The sequence below is a fragment of the Ascaphus truei genome, chromosome 3 (genome assembly GCF_040206685.1).
Source record: "Ascaphus truei isolate aAscTru1 chromosome 3, aAscTru1.hap1, whole genome shotgun sequence".
Classification (NCBI taxonomy): Eukaryota; Metazoa; Chordata; class Amphibia; order Anura; family Ascaphidae; genus Ascaphus; species Ascaphus truei.
In genome coordinates, this window is record NC_134485.1 from 374,179,129 (window position 1) to 374,191,326 (window position 12,198).

At 45.6% G+C, this 12,198-nt stretch overlaps 1 protein-coding gene across 2 annotated transcripts in view; it reads right to left on the reverse strand.

Annotated features, from left to right (window-relative positions):
- NUP58 (nucleoporin 58) overlaps positions 1 to 7,087 on the reverse strand; it is a 48,215-nt gene extending 41,128 nt beyond the window's left edge. Inside the window, exon 1 of one of the 2 annotated variants that reach the window (XM_075592226.1) lies at positions 6,879 to 7,087. In XM_075592226.1, coding sequence (XP_075448341.1) covers positions 6,879 to 6,961 — 83 coding nt within the window. In that variant the 5' untranslated portion in view covers positions 6,962 to 7,087. The remainder of the gene's footprint in view (positions 1 to 6,878) is intronic. The other variant, XM_075592227.1, reaches the window with a different exon arrangement.
- Positions 7,088 to 12,198: the final 5,111 nt, after the last annotated feature.

A 12,198-nucleotide genomic window follows, 5' to 3' on the forward strand; every position in this document is an offset into this window, starting at 1 on the left:
TGGTGTGCAGCGCACCGCCGTCACCACCAGGGACCTGGCCTTGGTCTGTCTCGTCTGCTGCAACCTTCTCTTAATTGGCATTCCCCACATATGTCTGTCCCATCTTCAATCCAAACGCTGCTGCCAGACTCCCCTACTTCACTCACCGCTCCACAAATCCCTACTGGCTTCCCATATTGTCTAGAATTAAATATGAAACCCTAGTTCTCACAAACAAAGCTCTATGCTGTCCCCCCCTTACATCTCAGCCTTCATCCCCAAATACATCTCTAAACACCCTGTCCGTTCTTCCCACGATATCTGCCTTATCGCCTCTTCTCACTCCCGCCGACAAGGCTTCTCCCGTGCTGCCCCTTCCTTACCATGCACAATCACACCCTTCCTCAGCTTTCAGACATGTAATAACTCTATAAAGACTCACCTTTTTAAGGAAGCCTATCTGGCATACTCCTAACATCCACCCACTAACCATTTCATCTTTTGTTTCCACATTGTACCTTATTCCTCTACAGTATAAGCTCAGGAGCAGCACCCTCATTACCTGCTGTATCGTTTGCGCTTCTTTCAACTTACTTGTATGTCATTCAATGTACATGTATGTCATTGATGTCACTGTACCCCATTGTACTGCACTGCGGAATATGTTGGCGCTTTACGAATAAAGGATAAAAATAATAATGAATACTTGGTTTAGAAAGCTTTGAACAATACTGTAGTTTTATCTAAGAAGAACTCTATAATGGCCCAGAAAGTATTACAGCCTTTTCTATACATGTGTAATAACTAAACCCCGCTAAGTTACATGAAAACAATATCTTTCTCATGGTTTAAAGTGTGTGTGGGAAATATTTTCTCAAGGAAAATCATTTCAAATATACTCAATGGGTACAATGAAAATATATAACCGGTGAGCCTACAAAAGAATTATCCAACGTGCTTATTTCTCTCTCTCTTTGAATTTGTTACTTTGTTTATTAATGTAGTTTCCTTTGAATTGTTTTTATACAGCACTGCCAGTGCACACTGATTCATTTTGCATGTAGTGCTATGTGATTAGACCTCTGCCATGAATTCATACAACGGGTGTATTTTTCAACACAGTATATCTCATCAAATTCATAACTTTACTACAACGCTGCCCAAGAGAAGGTGAAGGCAGGTGCGGCTCTACACAACAACATTACATAGAAGGGAGGAGATAGGGAAGGAGTACTCACCATAGTTAAACATACCTATATTACCTCTTAACCATTTGAAACCTTTTTTTGTAGAACAGTTCCTGAAAACTAGTTTGACCAAAGCATACAGGTCTATGGCATAGGCGTATTGGCATACTTGATCATAGGAGAGGCTGCAGCTTTAAGAGCTTGCAGCACTATTTTCCATCTCAAGCATAAATATGTATATATAGTTCTACACAACAGTAAATAAAGAAGTCCCGAACACAAGGCAAAGGGCAAATGTACTATACGGCACCAGCCGATATCGAGTCCCAACAGGATAGCCACCGGCACCTGTATATCACTGGTAGTTGCTGGGAAAAAAATAAGCATAAAGATCCAGCGTGACCGTGACGGACAAACAGTGGGAGTGCGGAAGTCCACAGACACCACACCGTGTTGCGTCACGTAACAGAAGGCCCTTTGCGTTGTGTTCTTTTTTTGCTACCCACTTTTTAATTACTTGTTTCACTTCCTATTTAAATTAACACACCACACACCACACACCACACACCACACACCACACACCACACACACGTTATTGTTTATCATCTACCATGTTATTGTAATAGAAGGTGCGCAACTAACACACAACTTCTTTTTCTTTGAATACATGGAAGAGTGTTAAACAGGAAGGTAGACAATGAGAGTTCAGGAGTTCCTGTCCTACGGAGCTTACAATCTAAATGGAATAATGGGAGATGTAGAGTATAGATTAAGAGCAAGTGTAGTATAGAACATTTGAGGTGGAAGTAGGAGTACGAGGAGTAACACGAGGCCTAACTTAACCAAATGCTTTGCGGCGATTAGATTTCAGGCGTAACTTGCAGATGGGGAAGGATGTGAGAGGGATATTAAACAGCTCGGGTGAATATTAAACAGCATTTACAACTAAACCTGGGACAAGAGAACCAATTAACCCACTCAGGTTGCTCAAGACACCCATGACTGTGTGTAAGTATTCCACGTCACTAAACCCTCTAACTTTGGGATGTCTGCAACTAAACGGAATCAAGAAATGAAAATAAAATACATTCTTGAAAAAAAACTTCCTACCTCCCCATTTGTCTTGTAAGTACCAAGACTGGAACCGAGCATACACGATAGAATTAGATCACACAAGAGGTCAATCTTCTGAGTCTCCCCTCTCTCCTGATAACTCCACTGTGGCGTGTCTCTCACAAGCTCCCTTTCTCCCTCTCCCTCACTAGCAGTCTCTCCCTCACTAGCAGTCTCTCCCTCAATAGCAGTCTCTCCCTCACTAGCAGTCTCTCCCTCACTAGCAGTCTCTCCCTCACTAGCAGTCAGTAATAGTTTCTCTCAGAATTAACTGGACAAGGAGGAGAAGGTAGAAGATTGGGAAACCGGGTTTACCATAATCATACATAGGCAATGCTTAAAGTGAATTTTCGAGTTAATAGGAAGGTAAAACAATATACTGTACTGTCATCCCCTTAATTTTAACCTGCACATTTTAAAAAGTAGCAGTATCTAAAAATAAATAAATAATAATAATAGGAAGTGAAGGCACTATAACAAACAAACATTGTGTTTTAACTTTTTTTGTAATATCCCTCATAAAATTATGTAACTACGGCTGCGGCCAGAGTGATGCTGAGCGGGCGCTCGTCGCAATGAGACACTGCGGCAATGTGTGTGGCCAGCGTGAGCGAGCGCCTGCTCGTGAGCGCACGGCGCTCAGCTGCTTGCAGAGGCAAGCAAATTTGTTTATGACACTCTCTGGCGCGTCGCGTGAGCGGTTCACCCAATGAGGTCAAACCAGCTCCTGGCCACGCCCTGACACGCCCCCATACATGCACAACTAGCTGGCAAGGAAAAGCACAGCCAAGCAGAGCGCATGAGGTCACGGCGCTCCAGCACCAGCTCCCAGCATAACAATAACAAGCAACGCAGAGCGTAATTACAGTCACGTGTAAATTGGCTTTGCTGGCTTATTTCAGGCATAGCCTACAGTATTATACACCGTAGCCCTCTACCATCTCTCCACTCCCTTCCGCCATAAGTACATTATATGTTGTTATTATGTATTACTCTGTGTTTAGAACATATTTTACTGTGTGATTAATTAAACGTTAAGTTTTAATTGCCCAGGAGTGCGCTCCTAAATGAGCTTCTAGTTGTCAAGCGTCGGCACTAAAATGCCTTCACTTCTCAGCTGTTAGTAATTACAGTCACTCCAGTGGACTTGATAACACCAATTTATTGGATCCGTTTAAAATAAATTAGATTTATCAAGTCCACAGAAGTGAGTCGTTACGCTCTATGCTTCCAGCAATTTGAGGGTTCCTGTGCACCCGTGGCGGACATTCCAATTCTTGTGAGTGCACCTACTTTTTCCCTTACCAATAAAACCAAATCATTACTGTACTATGAGAACACAAAATGACAAAATACAGACACATTGGTTGCCCCAAGCGATAGATATATCTATATATTATAAAAATATCACTTGTGAGCACATTCACGTCATAGACAGGTCTGCAACCCTGCTTTTCGCCATTATCACCTAGCATACAGTGCTTCCACTGTAGCAAGGGATTCTGGGAAATGACATGCAAATGACCTAATAGTGCCACCTTTTGTCTCAAGCCCACATTACATGGAAAACCATTAAGCCAATGCATGCTGCTTTAAACACAGCTTTTAAACATAGCCTGGAGAAGAGATCAGTGTATCTCGAAACCTCGCACAAATAAAAGCATTTTGTTAGCCACAGAACAGTATCGTCTATTCATTTTTTATTATTAAAGCTCAGCTAACACGGTACCGATACATCCACAGAGCATTTGCTTATATTGGTTCCATGTAAATGGATTTCAGGCAAAAGTGACATTATGTGCTCATTTGCATGTCATGTCCCAGAATCCCTTGCTGCAGTGGAAGCACTGTATGCTAGGTGATAATGGTTGAAAGGCAGGGTTGCAGACCTGCCTAAGACATGTAAATGTGCTCACAAGTGATATTCTTTATTGGATATAGATATAAATATAATCAAAAACAGATAGTCAATACCGTTATGTGGCTAACTAAATGCTTTTATTTGTGCGAGCTTTCGAGATACAATGATCTCTTCTTCGGACGATGTTACAATTGATTCAGCCAACAAATCTTTCTTTAAACAAAGCATCTGTGGGTGAAGGCTATCCCTCCCCCGTGTGCAGTATGCGATTTATGACCCGAGGTGTTAAATGGTCCCTGAATGCTTGTGATGTAACTCACCCATTCCCCAGACAAAGTACATTTCCTACACACCACCATTACTATAAAGACCAACCTACTACAGACTTCTGTATACTGCAAACCTAGACAGAGCCAGCTATTTGAGGGACAACAGTTTCCACCACACACACTAAGCATGCAACCATCTAGTCAAGCCATACGATACAGTCGGATATGCTCCGACACAGCAGACAGAGGCCAGCGGATTACAGCCTTGAGATCGGATTTCATAAACAGTGAATATAACCACAGAATTGTAGAGCAGCAAATCCACCAGAATACCAAGAAGCGATCTCCTTGAATACAGAAAGAGAGACACAAGCAACAGGGTACCTCTGGTGGTCAAATATAACCCACACCTAGAAGCCCAACGCTAGATCGCAAGGGAATTACAACTCATTCTCCAGGAAGATACAAGAATACAACAGGTCTTCCCTGAAACGACCTTATCATACAGACAACCTTATAATCAAGAAAATGATGGTGAGGAGTAAAGTATTCAACAGTACAACTGAATGCGGGACAAGACCATGCCAGGACAAGATGCAAAACCTGCGCAATGCTCCACACAGCGGGCACAATACAAATACCACACAGGAATCTGGAGTACAAAATCAAAGGAAGTTTCACCTGTTCCTCCAGCAATGTCGTGTACCATAGGCTTGTAATATAGTGCGCGCTGGTGCGTGTATGGCGTTGCGCATGCACGTGGTGCGGACGTTTCGTGTGTAGAGGGTAAGCGGTAACGCACGTTGTTAGGGGGCGTGGCTAAGACAACAAAGCGCTAGGCCGCACAGTGATTGGTTCACAGCGTCACGTGCTGCCAGCGCGAAAATACAATTTTCTTGTACTTTCCCTGGTCTGCCGCGCCACCTCGCACGTGTCCCTAGTTCAGAAATGTCTGGCTAACACAGCCAATTGTAATTGACACGCGCACTTATTACACGCCTTATGTGCATGAAATGCCCAGGGGGCTGCTACTACATAGGTGAGACGGGACAGGGGCTAAAAAAAAAGAAAATGAATCTGCATTGCCAAAGCATCACACGCAGAACAAGAGACAGTCCTTTCGGCTAACATTTCTCTGACTCTGGCCATAAGATGAACGATCTGAAGGTGGCCATACTCAAAGGTAATCTTAGAACACCGAAAGAGAGATGGTTGCATGAATACAAATTTATGAAACTGTTTGGGACACTCACCGGTGGCCTAAACCGAGACCGCAGCTTCATGAGCCACTCCATGGAGACAAGAGAACTTTCTTCCGATGAGTGCTTAAGCCCATGTCTATAAATACGTGAGCTGTGGCACGGCAAACTAGGGAAAGTACAAGAGAATTGTATTTTGGCGCTGTAGCCACATGACGCTCTGAACCAATCACAGTGTGGCCTAGCGCTGTGACGCCCCCTAGCCTCGCGTGTTACCGCTCACCCTCTACACGCGTCACGCCGTCCGTTCACACGCACTATATTACAAGCCTAAGGCCTCGGCCATGCTCCCTGCTGGCGTGCTGAGGCGCAGGGAAAGCGGGTGCTTTCCCTGGCCTTGCGGTTGCTTACCGCACGCGCTGTCAGCGGGCCGGCCAGTGACGTCACGGAGCTGGTTCGCCCTCATTGGGCGAACCGCTCACGTGACCGGCCTGTCGCGCCGGCAAGCGGGGAAATTTTAAATTCCCCTAAGAGCCCCTACTAAAGTTACTCTAATTGCGGCTGTAGGGGCTCAGTGCTGAGCGGGAGCGCGCGTTAGCACGCTTCCGCCAGCAAGCGCTAAACATGGCCAAGGCCTAAGGCTGCAAACCCGCTGCGGCCTGCGGGGCGCGGGGCCGCGAACCACCAGACCCTTGCCCGAATGGTCCCTGCCCCCTTCCGGCAGGGCTGACTACGTACTGTGACGCGTCAGCCGGCCGATACTGCAAGAATCTAGTGATTTTCGGCGTTGATGCGTCACGTGGTACGCGAGTCAGCCAATGGGGAGGAAAGGAGCTAGATGGGAGGCGCCTTGGGCGGGGAGCAGGGAAGGAGCTGCGGGTTATTAAAGTGTGTGTGAGTGTGAGTGTGTGAGTGAGTGTGAGTGAGTGTGTGTATGTGTTTATGTGTGTGTATGTATGTGTATGTATGTGTGTGTGGGGGTGGACAGCACCACGATCAGAGCCCGCCCCCCTCCCGGCTAGCTACAGACCGCATATCGCGGTGTGTCTGTCAGCGCCCCGCCTGTCTGCAGTGCGGGCGCGCTGACTGATGGAGCGGGGCCTTAGCCCAACATAGCAGATTATCTGGTAGCAAAGAGTCATGGGCCTTATCATGTGACTTCACCCCCCCATCATCCAGAAACCCTCCCCCCATCATCCAGAAACCCTCCCCCCATCATCCAGAAACCCTCCCCCCCATCATCCAGAAACCCCCCCGGCCGGACCCTCACCTCGCCGCTCCACCGAAGGAAAACGGAGCCGCCGCGCCCGTCGCCGGGTTGAGCGTGGTGGTGGTGGAGAAGCCGGCGGCCATGTTACGTGAATGGCGAGAGCGGCTCCCTGGCTGTAAACGCGCGTCTCAGCGCCGAGCAACCGCAGGAGAGGAGGCGCCGGCCACATACATCACGCGGCGCGCAAAACCGATGTCCAACTTCCGTCGCGGGCAGCTAGCCGTCAGGGGCTGGACGTCATAATACAGCGTGAAGCCTTTGGTGGCCATCTTTGAAGTGGGAACAGGCACATTGTTAGTTAACCTTATTCGATGGTAGAGGCTTCTACGGTCACACTCAGGAGGAGGGGAGGGATGTGTGCGTGTCACGAGAAACTGCCCCAAAATTAAAACAAAAAAAAAATTACCCTCTTTAATCTATGTATAATAATAAAATAATAAAAAACATAGTTTGAAAGGGTATTATTTTGAGTGGCTCCTGCATTAGTGTTTTATAATATGTATATCGTTATGTAGCGCTATTTCTATACATAGCGCTTCACAGCACTAATACACGTGACAATAATATTACAAATAATGGGAATAAGTGCTAAATCCCTGTCCCAAAGAGCTTCCAATCTAATTGGTAAGTAGGAAGAACGTACAGAGACAGTAGGAGGGTGTTCTGGTAAGTGCGTCTGCAGGGGGCCCAGTGTCACGGTAGACCAGGTCTTTTAACACCTTTTATATTTAAGGGATCGGTCACAAGGCAAAACAAGCCAATGAAATAAAATGAGGTTTATTTGGATAAGACATCGGAAACACACATAAATACAAAATACAGAGAATATACACACTTACTTTGGGTCCGGGGGTAAAAACTAGGCTTTCCTAAGTGCAAGGCGCCTGCTTCAGCAAAGGCGTAGGCCGCACTTATAGTGCCGGCGACAGCGATGCGACGGCAACGCTGACATCACGCTGCGGTCGCTGGAAAAATCAAATTGAAATTACTTTGCGCCGTCGCGTCACTCTTACTATAAGCACACGCGATGGCGTCAATGCATTTGTTTTGGCAAGCTGTTGCCGTCACTATAAGCGCGACCTTACCTTGTTCACTCCACGTCACTCGAATAAACCTGGAACAATAACCTTACTCCTCAGAACCAGTTCTCATCTTGGCTAGGAGACCCTGGCATCGCAATGCCCCATGGAAACCTTACCGGCGCTTCACTGGACCAGTCCCAAGTCTATCTATAAGTCTGAAAAGACAGAGAGCGCTGATCTGTGGTAGCCCCTTTTTGAGACTACTTTGTTCCTATGTTTTAACAGGGACAGAGCCTTTCGGCCACTATAGGGGGAAAATAGGGGGTCAAAAAGGAACCAAAATGGTGCCATTTTCATCTTGCGTCTCTTTGCGTCAATGAATCAAGGTCTTTACACCATGGTGTGCGTTGTGTGCGTCAGCTTGTGATTTGGGGAGTGTCAGTAAAAGGCGTTACATGATACACAGATTATACCGTAATGCATTCAATTCTAAGTCTTCTTGCATCAAATTTTTTATCCCTCCCAGATCTCTAAAATGTAAGGTACAGATGCTCCAGGTTGCAGTAATCAAAGATATCTTCAGTGCGTCTTTTACATTCTCCTCTGAGATTCACAATGTAGCTAAACCCTGTCTATTTTTTCTCTAACATTTCAAAGATAAGTCCTTTCTTCTATCGCTCTACTGCTAAAACTCTAAGGGGCTCATTCACTAAACGTCGAGAAGTGATTTATAGCACTATAAATGCCCGTAAAGTGCGATATTGCCTGTATAGATATTCACAAAGTTCCAATAACAGCGCAATATCGCACTAAAACGGCTTTTTATAGTACTATAACACTGGCAAAAAAAAGCCATACGATAAGCCAAAAATGCCCGAAATCGCATTTTTTTTGTGTGCCAGAAACTGCTATTCACAAAGCGGTGATAAGTATATAGTACTATAAAACCTTGCAATATTTGGCGCCAGCTACAGGCTGGCAATAAAGATATTGCAATATGCACAAAAGCCGTTTCTTTTAGATTTACTGCACAGATTTCATACCGGAGACCCCCAGGAGCCTTCGCATCTCAGGGGGTCCCCAACGGCCTCCGGTATCAATCCTGGACAATAAAAATAAAATTGCAGCCAGTTTCATTACCTTAGCGGCTCACCTCTAAGGTAATGAAAGGGTTAAATAGCAGGCACTGCGTTGTTGTTGGTACATGGGGTGGGTGAAGCTTGCAGTGGTCCCAGGGTGGGTGTTTAGGCATTGCGGGAGGGTGGCAGTAGAAGTTAACCCCTTCATTACCTTAGCGGTTACAACCGCTAACGTAATGAAGGGGTTAAACCCTCGCGCTACCCTAACGCAATGCCTAAACACCACCCTGGGGTAATTACCACCTCTACCCACCACAGGAATGGATAAAAGTGCTATTAACAAAGATGGCTAATATCACTTTTCCCCATTCAAAAAAAACATGACAGTGCAATACATAAATACACCCCCCCTCCCCCAACACCAACACATACAGTACATTAATGGGCAAAATTACTATTATCCAGATATGGATAGCAGTGCATTTGCCATTAAAAATAAAACCAGCCAACATAAACTAAATAAAAGTTCTACTTACCCCTGCCAGGATGAAGGCCGCCCTCATCCTCATCACCGTCCTTGTCCTCCGTGGGCAGCAACATTACAATAGAAATCAAACGAATGGCCCCTAACCCCTTAATCACCTTAGCGGTTAGTAAGCACTATAGTAATTAAGGGATTAACCTCCCTCCCCCGCTACCCACCCGGGAAGCCTCACCACCCTTCCCAGGGCAATTACCCCCACCCTCCACTCCTGCTACCCATTGATTGGCACAGTGGTAAACGATAAAATGGCCATGGTTTGCCATTATGGCAATAAATGGGCAAGCTAAAACAAACAGCCATAAAATAAAACACATTACATTTGAAAAAAAATAAAAATGTCAATAAACCAATTTGATTGACACAGTGGTACACCATGCCCATATAATAGGGGCATGGTTTGCCACTATTGCAGTCAATGGGCAACCTATAAAAAACATGCATCAAAAATACAATACATAACAATTAAATAAAAACAAGCATTTGGAAACAAATGTATTGCTTGTCACTGTGTATATCTATACCTTTAAAAGGACATAGATAAACACATTGGCAGTCAAAGGTCAACCTAAAAAAAAACACAACAAAAAATACAATACATTGCAATGAAATAAAAAACAACATTTGCCTAAAAATGCGTTGCTTGTCACTGGTGTTTATCTATACCCTGAAAGGGGCATATATAAACACATTGGCAGCCAATGAGCATCCCCCCAAAAATCCACAATGAAATAAAATCCAATCAACGTTTTTCTTACCATTTGATGTCTTCACCCCCTGTCCTACGCGAGAACCAACTATTTGACCCTTGACGCAATGATCCTCAACAGCCGGTGTGAAGAAGTCCGTGATCATATCTTGATTGAAGAGACGTCTCTTAGGTAAGTTCTTCATTCTTCATTATTTTCTTCATTCTTTTCTTTCCTTCTTTCTTCTTTACTTGTAATCCAATAGGGGCGGATGTTTTCCCGTTGGCTTTTGGCATCAAATGAGACGGGACATGCCTTATATAAGGCCTGTGACGTCACATTTGAGTGTCAAATGGTACACTCTCAATCCGATTAGCTGGTGTACCATGTGACAGACTTTTTTTTTTTTTTAAAGGATGTGACATCATCAAAAGGGAGGGAAGCCAACTAATTGGAAGGCTATGCTTCCCTCTCTGTAAGATGATGTCACCAACAAAGAAAATGGCTGCCATCACATGTTACTCCAACCAATCGGATTGGGAGATATACCATGTGAGGTTGTAGTACCATGTGACAGCTTCCATTTTTTACCCAAAGGATGTGACATCATCTTAAAGGGAGGGACATCACATCCTTTAAAAAAAATGGAAGCTGTCACATGGTACTACAACCAATCAGATTGGTTGGAGTAACATGTGATGGCTGCCATTGTTTGTGATGTCATCTTAAAGGGAGGGAAGCATAGCCTTCCTGATTGGCTGGGTTCCCTCCCTTTAAGATGAGATCACATACTTTGAAAAAAAAATGGAAGCTATTACTCACCCCCGCATAGCAGTGACACGGCGTCTCCCAAGCTCAGCAGCAGCAGCCTACAGCTCACTGCTATCTTCTCTTCCTGCTCCGGTCGGCGCACACTCTCGCAGGGAGGGTGGAAGAAGGGGAGGACACATTCCAAGAGCTTCACTCCTGAACTGATCCGGACAGGAGATCAGAGTGTGTGTTTGCAAGTGGGAGTGTGTGTAAGTGGGAGAGTGTGTGTGTGTATGTGTGTATGTAAGTGGGAGAGTGTGCGTGTAAGTGGGAGTGTGTGTGTGTGTGTGTGTGTGTGTGTGTGTGTGTGTGTGTGTGTGTGTGTGTGTGTGTGTGTGTGTGTGTGTGTGTGTGTGTGTGTGTGTGTGTGTGTGTGTGTGTGGTAGAATGTGGTAGAGTGTGTGGAAGAGTGCCCCACCAATGGTCCACTATGTCACCTTTCATCAAGATGAACCGGTTACGGTCCATAAATTCGGAATACCCCTCAAATAAAGGCGCCCACCATTTCTTACTGTAGTCTTCTACTCCAGATGAAGACACTGACCCTTCTGTGCCTCCCCGAGAAGAAACACCGGACGTACTACTAGAAAGGGAACCCTTACTTTTACCTCTAATTACATTTTTGTATACAGTAGGGTTCATTACTGGGGTGCCAGGATTCACAGAACCCTCCCTCTCAGAAGACGTTGACCCCTTGGGTTTACCCCTAGACACAGGCTTGAACACCGTAGCGTTTGACACTTGTATCCTACTTGACCACGGTATCTCCCCATCAGACCCCTCGTCACTGGTCACCCAGTCCCTCCAGTCCGTGGATAATATGTCTTAGCCCTACTAGAACCCTGGTGGCTTGAACGTGACCTGGAACTGGAGGGAGCAGGGGCATTGGCCGGGGCAGTGGCGCTAAGGGCGGGGATGAGGGAAATACCAGTGTCCGGAACAGTGTCCTTAAGTCGGGCTATGCCTCGACCCGTGGAGGTCTTTCTACTGTCCCATGCTGCAACTCTTCTATTGCCTCGTCCCGCCACAGACTCTGTAACGATCCAGCTCTTCCTGGGTCAAGCTGCAAGCTGGTACTTATCAGGAAGGCAGGTACATGCTTCTGATCCAGGCCTGTGGTCGAATCGGATGTGACGTCATCTGCGGTCGACGCTACGGAGTCTTGGTATAAATCCAGGT